The sequence below is a fragment of the Numenius arquata genome, chromosome 1 (assembly GCF_964106895.1).
Source record: "Numenius arquata chromosome 1, bNumArq3.hap1.1, whole genome shotgun sequence".
Taxonomy (NCBI): Eukaryota; Metazoa; Chordata; class Aves; order Charadriiformes; family Scolopacidae; genus Numenius; species Numenius arquata.
The window spans coordinates 47397684-47410937 of NC_133576.1; the positions used below are offsets into that span (position 1 = coordinate 47397684).

At 38.9% G+C, this 13254-nt stretch overlaps 1 protein-coding gene across 1 annotated transcript in view; it reads left to right on the top strand.

Moving 5' to 3' along the window:
- Nucleotides 1–288: 288 nt before the first annotated feature.
- The window catches only part of MED14 (mediator complex subunit 14), a 35975-nt gene continuing 23009 nt past the window's right edge, over nt 289–13254 (top strand). Inside the window, exons 1-8 of the mRNA XM_074145278.1 lie at nt 289–470; nt 2383–2409; nt 8004–8109; nt 8773–8946; nt 9687–9816; nt 11569–11697; nt 12072–12179; nt 12735–12867. Coding sequence (XP_074001379.1) covers nt 289–470; nt 2383–2409; nt 8004–8109; nt 8773–8946; nt 9687–9816; nt 11569–11697; nt 12072–12179; nt 12735–12867 — 989 coding nt within the window. The remainder of the gene's footprint in view (nt 471–2382; nt 2410–8003; nt 8110–8772; nt 8947–9686; nt 9817–11568; nt 11698–12071; nt 12180–12734; nt 12868–13254) is intronic.

Below are 13254 nucleotides of genomic sequence, written 5' to 3' on the forward strand. Positions count from 1 at the left end.
CCTTAGGCTTTCCCGGAAAGGTTCTCTTTCCGGTCCGCCACAGCTGTTCGCTTCCGGTTCCGTGCCCCCAACATGGCGGCGGCCCCTGCGCCAAGCGGGCTCTGAGCGCTGCCGAGCCCTCCTCGGTGCCGCCCTAGCGCCGGGGCCCGCGCCAGCCCCCGGTCTCCTCCCCCTCCCTCTGTGTGGGGCGAGTCGGGCCGGGTGCCGGTGCCACCGGGAGCGCCGGCTGCCCCGGGCTGCCTAGCGGTTCCTCTCCAGGGTTGAGACGCTGCTGCTGTCGCTGCCGCCATGGCGCCGGTGCAGCTGGAGAGCAACCAGCTGGTGCCGGCCGGCGGGGGCCCAGCGTCAGCCCCGGCCCCGCCGGCCCCTGGGGCTGTGACAGCCGCCGCCAGCCCCGGCTACCGGCTAAGCACCCTCATCGACTTCCTCCTGCACCGGACCTACGCCGAGCTCACCGTGCTGGCCGACCTGTGAGTGCCCCGGATTCCCCCCGGCCCGCTCCCGCCCCTCTGCCGGCCCGGTTGCCAGGGCTAGCAGTGCCGCCGCCCGGTATCCCGGCAGGATGAGGAGGCCTCGTTAGGGATCTTCCCCGGACGCCGGGCTGGAGAGGGGGGAGGTGGTTGCCCCTTCCCCTTCTCCCACTCCGGGGAAATGCACACCCTGTTCGTGCAGGTTTGTCTCTGCATCGGGCTGTGTTGAGGGGCCTAGCGAAAGCTGCTGGGTGATCTGTCATTTAGAGAGAGAACGATGGTGAGGAATGCAGAGCAGCTTAGTGTTGCTGATTATCTGGGTAAACACTTAAGTTGGCCCCCAAATTACTGTCAGAAAAACCCAACTGTAGAGGCTGTGCTGATAACAAAATACGTGAAACTGGAACATGTGAAACTGAGATATATTTCAGATATTGCAACTCCTTGAGTTACCTGTGTACTTTTTAAAATACCATTTGATTATTTTGGGGAAAGAAAATAAATTATTTACATTTACTCTATGATCTGCTGTGCTGATGTTGTTGTGTTTGAAGTGGCAAAACAAAAGAATGGGTTTGGGCCAAGAAAAACTTTAATGAAAGCATTTGGACTCTGAATAAACCTCTTTTGCTTTTAGTTTGTTTAACCTTAGAGGTTCTTGTGGGGAACCTGTATGTTTTAAGGAGTGACATACAGAACAAATGGAAAAAAAAAATAGGTATAGTTCTTGCAAAATAGCTATCTGGTAAGTATGCAAACAGTTTTTCTTGACTAGGGCTTAAGAGTGCTCAAACTCTGGAAAGAATGAGGAGTTTTAGAATTTTAGTTAGCTTTGGAAGAACTTCCAAAATGTCAGTCAAGAAGTCTTCCTGCATGTTTATAGTATGAGCAGACAGTAACTGATACCGTATGCGTTCCTGTAGGAACACATGCCTGTGATGTCTTTTATTCTTGTTTTAAGGTATACAACAGGTCCTTTTGACTTAAGTACACCATTAAGGTACAAAATAAAATTAGTAGTGTGAACAACGCCTCAGTAATGCTTTGAGCACTTTGATTATGTGATGTCCCCTCCAAAAGCAGAGCGAACTAGATTTTTCTAGTGTATTTCTCCATAAAGTACGGATTTAGCTAGTAGAAAGACCAGCTGGAAAGTATTCTCCTCCTTCCCTCCAACAAAATGTTTTTTCATTCCTTTACCAGCACCAGCTGGAATGAAGTAATAATAAAAAAAACCCTTGTAAAATGAGATGCATGTGATACCTGTAGAACATTACAGAAATACAGTCCCGTCTCTATGGTGGCATCTGTCAGAGAGGTTGTTGATAAAGTTCTGGAGTATGGCATTTCTCCACTTCTAGATTGATTACGAAGGGAAGAGAAACTCATTTCAGGCAGGTCAGGAAATAGCCAATTTTAACACCTGCTGCAGATATTCTAGGATTGTTAATATGAATTAAGTAACTCTATTCATGGATGCTTAGTGAGAATCATCAATTACAAAGCGCAGGCAGTGATGCTGTGTGGCTTACTAGTTTAGCAGATATCTTAGTATTTCAGCACCCTTCATCAAGATTTTAAATTAACTTGACCAGTTCCATGTTAACTGGTACAGGATAGCGGTAGGTACCCTGTGGTGCTATTATACACCTGACTTTATTTTCTTTTTCCCCCTTAACTACTACTTTCTAGAGGTGTCAAGCTACTTTCTTTATCAAACATGTAATTTCACTGTATTTAGTAAACATTTGCAATTATAGAAGTTTTGAAGTGCTCTTTGTAAGTATGTGGAAGTTCTTCTTGTACTCAGTTGAAAGTTACTAACAAGTTCTAGTAGACTGAAATGTAATAGAACAGTATATAATACACATTTCTCTTTTTTTTTTTTTTTTTTCTTCCCTTTTTAATATAGATTACCAAGAAAGACTGATATGGAAAGGTGAGTTACAATAAGACAGTCTATAATGCATGTTAAAATATAGAACTTTGTTTAGGATGTTAAGATTATATAAATAAATTCATGTGTCTTGAAGCAATGAAGTGACAGTAAAGCTGATGTACAAGGGAACTGGAGAACTTAAATAGATTCTAGATTGTAGTTAGTGTGATAAAGAAACTTTTTGGTCAGAAGAAGCAGGTCAACAATTAAAACAAGGTAAAAACCTCTTTTCTGCTCTTTTCCATTTTACCTGATCTTTCTTATTATGAGTGCTGTTTTTTGCTTCTGTTCTGTGGGTTTTTGAAGTGTGAAGATTATTGGAAAACAAATGTAAGAGATCAGAAAAGGCCTTGTTTTGTTTTCTTTTTTTATCCCTCACCCAACTCCCACCCCACCTCCAAGGTGATGAAAGAACTTGATTTACTATTTTGTTTCTTTGAATAAATTTTATGGAAGTTGTCAGAAAATTGTTTCCTTTGCTATTTGTGTTGACATGCTGATTGACCTAATTTTCTTTGGAGATGTATAGCAGCTAGGATATTCCTAAGAATGTTGATAAAGAATTCTGTGTACCAGGATGATCATTAATTCAGTTATCTCAAATCTTCCGAACTCTAATAACATGTTGTGGAATTAATCCCATTTTCAGGGAACCATAATGTGGGATGATTCCTTGTGCCCCTTTTCCTTAGGCATAATATTTTATGAAGAGAAACAATCTGTTTTTTATTGTTTGTTTGCGTGTTTATAATTATCACTCTATTTGCTGAGGAAATTACATTCAGCTTAGGTCCAGAGCTCCCTCATACTGGGGAGGGGGAGGTTCTCCCATCTAGATGTTTAGTATTTCTTGGTAAAGCTGGAATCTACTTTGTGGGCCACACAGGCCTGGAGAAACAACTTAAGTCCTTATGGATTACAGGTAAAAGAAAATAAGACAGCCTTCAATGGTTACAAAGAATGTAATTGTCTTGAAATTAAATGTTCACATCCTTGTTAGCTTTGATTTACAACTCTTCTTGGTGAAGTGGTTTTCCAGCTCTTGGAGGAAATCTGTAAGGAATGTAATTTAATTATCCAGATTATTCTATTTTGAAAGCTGTAGTGGCAACAGTAGTTGGGCTTCAAGCTCTGTTTCTTGAAGCTAGCCTGGTGACATGACATGCATACTTTGGTGAAGATGTAATGGTATTATCCTCTAATAAAGTTCACATAAAATCTTAAGTTCATTACTACAGTCCCTAGCTAAAAGATGCCGTGATAAGAAAAACTGATGAGAAACTATGCATCATAGTATAATATGGCTTTTCTTTGTAAGGGGTCGTTTATTAGTTATCAATGATAGGAATATATAACTTTTGCAACAAGAAAGAAGTGGTTGGATTAGAAGAACACTAGTACTGTGATGTAAAATTAATAGTGCTGAGTTCTGGGGGAAATCCAGGGTCTTGCTTCTTGATAATGGAGACGATTTTTTGCTCAGTATTCTTTATCTTTTCCTTTATATCCTCCAATAAAGTGAGATATATCTCAACACAGTAATAGTTGTATAAGATTTAACTGGAACTTGGGTTATAGTGACTTTGCAAGGCCCTGCGTTCTGTTGTGGGAAAATCAAAGGTGAAACCTTACACCTGCATTCCTGAATGAATGGTTCCTGCTGAGAAGTATTTAAAAGAGAATTATTGTTAAAATACTTCCAAGAACTACATAAACATACTGTTTTCCTAAAAACAGGCTGTTTTGCCATAGTTACTGAACAAGACTTACTTCTCAAACTTGCAGCAAACACTCTATCAGCTACACAAGATTAAAAAAAAACCAAAACACTCAGAACTGTTGTAAAAACATGTTACTCATTACTTCCACAATAGTGCAAATACACACCTAATTTTTGTGAAACACTGAGTTCCGTTTTTTTCTAATGACAAAATGACTGTTACTTCACTGATGTCATAGACACAGATAATAATTTTGGTTGGAATGGCACTCTGGAGATGCCTAATCCAACCCTCTGCTTGAAGTAAAAGACAGTTGCAAAGTTGATTCAGGTTGTTCAGAGTCATATCCAGTTGAGTTTTAAATATTTTCAAGAATGAGAATCCTGTAACCTTTCTGGGAAACCTACTTTAGTCTTTGACTGCCTTACTGTCTGCATCTTTGTTTGTTTTCCTAATGTCTAACTAGTTTTTCACTGTTTTAGTTTGTGGCTGTTGTCCCTCAGCCTTTTGCACTTTTGAGGAGAGTCTGATTCCATCTTCTCTGTAACACCCCTTTAGATATTTGGAGATGGCAGTAGGATCTCGCCATAGCCTTCTCTTCTTAAGCATAAATTAACACACCTTCCTCAGTCCCTCCTTGTGTTCCAGCCCCTAATCCACTTCTGTACAGCAGTATCTTTATTGGCCAGGGAGTTTAAAACTGGACATAGTGCTTCAGACGCGGTCTCACAAATGCAGACTCAAGGTGAACAATCCCTTTCCTTGACCTAGGCTGTACTGGTGCTAATGCAGCATGTCATTGTTGCAAGGGCACATTGCTCATGCCTGATCAGCTGTCCACCAGGACCCCCAGGTCCACTTCTGCAGAGCTGCTGCCCAGCCTGTGCTTAGTACCCAGCCTGTGCTGTTACATGAGATTGTTTGGTTCCAAATGCAGGACTTTGCATGTGGTTTTGGTGAACTTCATGAGGTTCCTGTCAACCAGTTCCTCCAGCTAGCTGAGGTCACTGTCTTTGCACCCACTAGTTTGGCATCACCTGCAGCCTTCCAAAGAGTGCATTCTTTCGTATCATGCAGGTTGTTGCTGGAGGTGTTAAATTTTACTGGCCCCAGTATTGACCCTAAAGGAACACCACTAGAAACCAGCATTAAAGAAAACCAGCTGGTAGCCAGTTGCAACGTTTTATTCCTAGCAGTGTTGTCAGTTTTTCACCTACCTTGTAGTCCGCTTGCCCGTGCCATATCTCACCAACTTGGCTACAAGAATACTATGGGAGATCTTGTCAAAAGCTGTGCAAAAGTCAATGTAAATGCAACTTCTGTTCTCCCCTTGATCACAGAGCTGTTCATCCTGTAGAAGGCAATTGCATTGATCAGGAATGGTTTGTCCTTGGCAAATCTGTGAAATCTGTGCTGACTGTTGCCAGGCTACTTTCATGTTCGTTATTTGGACACAGCTTCTGGAAAGATTTGTTCTACAAATTTTCTTCTTAACTGAGCTTAGGCCAACTGGCATATAGGTCCCTAGATCCTTCTTGACCTTCTTGACCTTCTTGAAGAGGGCACGGTGTTTGCCTTTTTTCAGTCATGAAGACTTTTGATCACTATGGCCTTTTGAAAACGATAGAGAGTGACTTTACAGTGGCACGGGTCAGTTCGCTCAGCACCCTTGGATGCATCCCATCCACTCCAATGGACTTTTCTATGTGAAGCTTGCTTAAGTGGTCCTTAACTTTATATTCTTCTACTGTAGCTAAGGCTTCACTTCCCCAGACTCAGCTAGTAGTCTGAAGGATCTGAAACCCCTGAGATCAGAACTTACCTGTAAAGACCAAGGTACAGAATGCACTGAGTACTGTGGTTGTTAGAAAGCTTTTTAATGTGTTTTGTTTTGCTTTTATAGGCCTTGTAAATGTGCTCTTTCCTTAAGTTTCATCTTCCTTGAATAATTTATTTTTTTTTTGTGCAGCCCAGCATAAGGTCCTGTATCTCTAATGAAGGATGAAGGAATGCAGCAGAATTGAAAGACTTTGGGTTTCTAGTACAGAAGTAGATGGATGTGAATTCCCAATGCAGTTGTCATTCAGGGATGGTGGTGGTGGTTCTAGAAGCAGGATTCTGTCAAGTAGAAGTAGCAAGTCTTCTGTAACTTCATACATGTGGTATTAGTGGAACAGTTACTGGAATACGGTGTCCAGTTTTATCAATAATTTTCATTATTAATTTCCTGTCCTCTTTTCTGCTTTTTTGGGGATGTTGGAGGGGTTGTCTACCTTTAATTTCTAGTCACAGAACATCAGTTTGAATTTTTCTTGCTATCGTACTGTTTTTACCACAGCAGCTTGATTGATATAACTACTAGATTTTATCAAACAATATGGAGTTTGTCTGAGAGATTACTGGCTTTCTAAAGTCTTACTCTAGGCATCTTTCAAATCCCATGAATTTTTTTCTGAATCTTTCAAAATTCTCAACATCTTGTTTTCATGGTATGATTACTGTTAGAGCAGTATGTACATAGAGCAGCTTGTCCACCACTTGAAATCTTAATATCAGGCTGAATGCCATTCTAAAACATATGCTCTAGAATACAGAGAAGCTATTGGCTTAATGCCCAAGTTCTTGGATGAGGTTTGTAGTATGTAATGCAAGAAGCTGGACCAGATGGTATTAGTTGTGCTTCTGGCCTAAATGTTCATCTGCTACAAGCAGATTATGCTTTACTTACTGCACAAAAGAGTTAACGTCATTACACCAACACTTTCAGCAAAAACAGGCTCTATCTATATTATGAGTGTGTGTTTTACAGATTAGGATCAGAAGGAGATACAACTTCTGTTTGGTAGAGGCCAATATCTGTTGCACTGATTAACATAATTTTTGTCCAGATGCTTTTGTTGTTTTAGAAAATCATGTCAGGAGAACATCTTGGTTTGGTTTTGGGTTTGGTTTTTTTTTTTTCAAAGTAACTAGAAAACCATGGTGAAATTAGTGAATTGAATGTGTAAAAAGGGAGGAAAACCTTTATAAACAGTAGATGAAATGGTATTTCAGAGTGTATAGTATTACAGACCTACACTGTAGATCTGCATGTCTTGTCTAATGCATCTACACTGTAGATCTGTAATGAAGGGGGGAAAGCTGGGTGCGCTCCTATTACTTTGTCTTTTACAAAAAATCACTCTTAAAGACATGCCACCATACACTGCCTCATTTTGACTATTTCATACAAAGCAGGATGGGAGGAATATTGACTGTCAGTAATTTCTGCTTATCCCAATGTCTTTGCAAGGCAGGAATAGAGAGGAAAATAAAAGTGTGGGGGGGTTTTGGGTCTTCCCTACCACCACCATACTTCCTGGAAAAATGGTAGATACTGTAACATACAGTGTAAAGACATCTTAAAATTACTAGAGTGATATTTTGTTTAGTATCTGATTAATTTATTTTTTAAATGAATGTCAGTGTAATGTTACTGCCAGGTCCTGTAACCCCTAGGTATATTGCCTTTTCTGGTTTAAACTTAATTATAAGCTGCAGTGAAATACTGTACAAGGTATAAAAATAATTCAGTTCTGTTCACTATGGAATTGTTTCTCTTAAAATCAATGATCAATTCATGTGAGTATGCTTTTTTTGTTTCCCCAGACAATCTTGGTTGGTTAGAATCCATGTATGTTGTTAGCATGTAGGTATTCAGAACATTGAGCTTTTTTTTTTCCCCGATGTTATTATCAAACAAGCCATATATTAGTGATGTCTCCATTAACACAATTAAAGTTATCATTACAGCTTTTTTTATTGGCACAGAGTTAAATTGCTGCTTTATTATATATCTGAGCACTGGCTTAATGTACATTTGTTTTTTTCCAGAAAAATAGAAATAGTGCAGTTTGCAAGTCGCACTCGTCAGCTGTTTGTTCGTTTGTTAGCCTTAGTCAAATGGGCTAATAATGCTGGAAAGGTGGAAAAATGCGCGGTAAGTTAGCAACAGAGTTTGGTGTGAAATAATCTCTAGATGATAGGAGATTTTGGTACAACCTAACTTCTCATTACTATAGAAGTGGGGTTTTTTTTAAAGCCTATTTTATAGGCAAATTAATATTAAATTACAGCCAATTTCTTCCTATCTAGAAATTGTATAATCTTGTCTTTCAACAGTTCATGTTCCTGAAAACTCATCAGTGGCAAAAAATGAAAGGCTTTTTCAGGAGCACTTTGGGGTTTGGTGATAGGACAGGGAAGATGGTGATCTTGGTGTGTTAGTTCTTACTATCGCTTCCATCCTGCTTTTGGTTAAATAAGAATAAAGTCCAGAATGTTGCAAAAATACAAGCCCCAAGTGATTACAAACAAGTATGGTTGCATTCCAGTAGCAATTATCAGATAAAGAGCTGTGAAGCTTTAGAGATCCTCCCCAGCATCAGAAATGGCATGTGGATTTAAAGTGTCCTTGCGTATGAATGTAAGAAATGGCCAGAATATACTTTCTTTCTTTGTTTTATAGATGTGATTACTTGAATTGGCAGTGACAGATAAAATCATGTCAGTTGTGCACTAGATGAACTGAATATAAAGGGGTATTGATTTGTGCATTTTTTGAACACATACATTTTTATTTTTTTTTCCTTGTCCTCTACAGATGATATCAAGTTTTTTAGATCAGCAAGCCATTCTGTTTGTGGACACTGCTGATCGCCTGGCATCTCTAGCTAGAGATGCTTTGGTTCATGCTCGTCTACCTAGTTTTGCTATCCCATATGCTATTGATGTACTGACAACTGGATCATACCCGCGTCTGCCTACCTGCATTAGGGTAAATAATGCTACCATATGTCTTGGGGGTGGGGGGTGGGGAAATCTCCTGTATAGTGTCAAATGTATGTTAATGAAGCTAATTGTCTGTGTGCAAATGGGACTGTAGTTTAATGCAGGCCTAGTGCCAAGTCTCTCTAGTGTCAGTTTCTCATGCAGAGCACCCCATTTAAACTAGTTCTGCTCTAGAATGAGTATAGTAGCAGCTCTTCTTCCTTGATTCTTTAAGTATTTTCACGTGCTATGCCACCATCCTAGAAAAATTAAGTGTGAAAAGGACATACTGACATCTGTTGTTCTTAGAGATTTTGCCTGTATTTGGAAGTGGACTGAAATACTTAACTGCCCTTTTTAATGCTGCTGCCTTTTTTTCCTGTTAAAATGCAGAATAACAGGATTTTGTGAAGTAATATAGGCAGTAGTACCTGTGACTTAGATCTATAGCTACAGATAAGGACTGGCTTTCAAATCTTAGTATTTCAAAACAAGTTTAGCCTGCTGTAAGTTCCTGAATTTATTTAATTGATCCTAGTTGAGCAATTTTATTCAGTCGTTAGTCTCAGGTAAAATGAAATCAACTAGAAAACAAATCTTAGTGTGAGATACAAAACTTTGCTTGTGTGTAATGGCCTGTAGTATTTATATTTTCAGACTTCTAGTCTAGTTAGTTTTCACCATTGCTACTGTCCATGTATTGTACATGTTTGAGATATATAGACTTGTTTTTGTTTATTTTAACAGGATAAAATAATCCCTCCTGACCCAATAACAAAGAGTGAGAAGCAAACTACACTTCATCAGCTAAACCAGATTCTTCGACATCGGCTAGTGACTACAGATCTCCCTCCACAGCTGGCAAATCTTACAGTTGGTAAGAACTGGAATTACTTTTTGAAGAATACATTATTGCAGGCTGATTTAAAATGGTTGCTTTAGTGCTAAAGTAAAGCTAAAAGATAGCTTAAGTGAGACCATTAGGCATGCTGCACCTATTAAGACTGGCATCCCTGGGATCCTGTCTCTGTATGACATAAAAATATGTGTTTTCCCCTATTGAAAAATGAGGACACCGATAATATTGCTGAAATATTATTTACTATCAAGAAGAAATCCTGTGCAGGTAATGGCAAAAGGTTGTAGACATTGTCTTGCTCTTTCAGCAAATGTGTTACAAAAGAGTCTTAGGCCTAACAATGTAACTGCTTTATCTTAAGTTAATTTTAAAATGCAATTTAAATAAACTGTTAGGTGTTTCTGTGGAAACTCTTCGAACTTTACCTTAAACAGGTCACTCCAATGTTGCTTTTTTAATCTGTTTTGTTACTCATATTCAAGCATATAATTTGTTCATATTTATGCATGCCTTTTGTTGTGTGGCTCACAGCAGTGCCAGATCTCTTGATGTGTTTACAGATCTCTGTTTTCCTTTAGCCCAAGTAGTGGTGGCCATTAAGATCACCTTTTTTACAGGAAGGATGTCTGTAAACTGGACTAGGTTATTGCAGAATCGCAGAGAATAGGGCTGGAATGGACCTAGTCTATGCTTTTAACTTAGACAGCCATGTTTAAACTATAGTCCACAGACCTAGATTGAAGATGTTTTTGAAAAATCTTGGTAGTAGTTTTCACTGGTCCCTATGTGAACACTTGCAATATCAGCATTAAAGCCATTTTTGCCTAACAGAAGTATAAATGGATATATGTCTGAGCTCTTCAGATTTTTCAGTTAACTAAACGTTTTGGTGATTAATAGTTTCTGACTTGGGGTTTGGTTTTTTTAAGAGCATGTTTGGGATGCTTTTGAAAATAAAACTTTGGGAGTTAAAATGATTAAAATTTCTGTAGGAATGTGTCTATATATATGTCTATAATTGCAAAGGTATATGGCATATTTTTTTAAGTGGTTGAGAAGGTGGTTGACCCACAGGTTATAGTAAGGACCCAGACTAAATTGTTGCTCTGCCACTCATTCTCTTTATGACCTTGCTTACATATTTTTGTCAGAACTTTGTTCCCAGCTCTTGAAACTGATAGCAGTGTTCTCAAAGGTGTGAGGATAAGTATGTCAATTAGATAAATAGTGTACATAATCTTTGCTTGTGTGCATATATACTTTATGCAAAAGATTATCTTCCTCACATGAAAATGGAGTTACAATATTTTAATGTTAAATAAATGGTTTGCAGTGAAATCTTTTTCCAGGGCTACATTTCAGCCTGGGCTGAGATCATGTTCTGAACCTCTTTTGAATATTGCTTAAAGTATTCATTTTTGATATAGCAAAGAATTGGAAAAAATAAGTGAGACATTTTGTTTGTGTGACTTGTCAGGCTGGTAGTTAGCTCAATGTTACTCTGTATTATAACAGCACAAGTGTTAAATAGTTATCATGACTAAAGGTACTGCTGTTCAGAACAGTTTGGTACGTCTGTCCATGCTGCTTATTGATACTGGTTCTGTTGCAGAAGAAACTGTGAAGTCTTTAGAGTTGCACAGAAACATATGCAACAGAGTAGAAACCATAGGGAATTGATCTATTGTGAGTGCCAGGAGCTACCACACTGATATTTTGAGACATCTTAGGAGACTGAGTGATATAAAACATTTTTATTTTTTTCCTTAGCCAATGGCCGTGTGAAGTTCCGAGTTGAGGGTGAGTTTGAGGCCACCCTGACAGTGATGGGTGATGACCCTGACATCCCCTGGCGCCTCCTCAAACTAGAAATTTTGGTTGAAGACAAGGAAACTGGTGGTAAAAAAAAAAAAAAATCAAACCTTCACACTTTCTTTTTAACATTATGTTCATCTCTGGTGCTGTATAAGTCTTGTTTATACTGGGTCTTTTAAATATCAGAACTTAAGATGATGAAGCTGTAAATACTTGTCCTGTTTTCACCTTGCTCTATATACTTTTAATACCTTAACAGTGGTAGACTGTGACAGTGCAGACTGACTGAAGTTTCCAGAGTAAACCAAGGATTTTGTTATTTTGTTAGAAATTCTGGTACGGAAATTGCGCAGTACAGTTGTATATTTTTTTTTCCTTTTTAATTTATTAATTTAGTTAATTATTTTAAATAACTAGTTTCTTGATGTCTAATCTGAATTATTTTTAATTCATGAAAGATGGTCGAGCCTTGGTTCACAGCATGCAGATCAACTTCATCCATCAGTTGGTCCAGTCACGGCTGTTTGCTGATGAAAAGCCACTTCAGGACATGTACAGCTGTCTGCGTATCCTTCCAAAAGTTGCTTCTGAATAAGTTGTTTAATGTAGCCTTGCTATTCCTAGTAGCTGGAGGTCAAGAAAGATGATTTCCTGTTAAGCCAGGGGAAAATGTCTGCATGTGGAGTAAAAGTGATGGCCTTGGCAACAGTTATTCTCAGGTGCCAGCATGTAAAATTTGATGTTACACACTTAATCAGCAAAGGTAAAGGTGTGAGGTACTCAAGATGGCAGGTTGTGTGGTAAGTCAGTGCAGCAGCAGCTGGCTGCATGTGCTCATTTGAGATAGAATGCAGTGCTGACTTGGAAGGTATTGGTAACTGACAGTTCTTGCTACCAAGAACTGCAGTGAGGTGACGATGGTGTGTTAACTGTATCGCACCTGTGTGAATAATAACATGAGATATAGCATGTGCAGGAATGTGTCTTTAATATGTCTTTATCTCTGAATTAGTACATAAGTGGGTTTTCAGACAGCATCTTGTCTGACTTTTGTGACAAATGGATTTATGTAGTGTACGGGCTTTTTGGATGTCTTACATTTTCTTAACTCTGTTCGTTAGACTCCTTCTGCTTAGCACTTCAGTTGGAAGTCTTGCATTCACAAACACTAATGCTGATTCGAGAGCGCTGGGGTGACCTTGTACAAGTGGAGCGATATCATGCAGGGAAATGTCTCTCACTCTCTGTTTGGAAGTAAGTTAATTTTAAAGGGGCCGTTAGCAATAAATGAAATAATAGGAGGGTTTTCATTTACTAAGCTTGAGCCAGAATTTTCAGAATTGTACTTTCTTTTTGATGTGAGACTCCTAAATTCTTGTAGTTAAACATGTTGCTTGGCTTGCAAAGAAGTGAGAGATGTACATCAATGTACAGGAGAAAAATGGAGACAGTTGTAAATCAGCTTGTGTTTATGCAGACATCTAAATAAATTAATTAGTTCTTTGTCAATCTTTTACTGTATTTATTGCTTGACTTGTACTAGATAAAATTTTAAAAAGCAATCCAGATGCTCTTCTGTGTTGAATTTGCAGCCATCTAAAACTTCTTTATGTAGTTATAGTTTACCAACAGTTTTGCGTT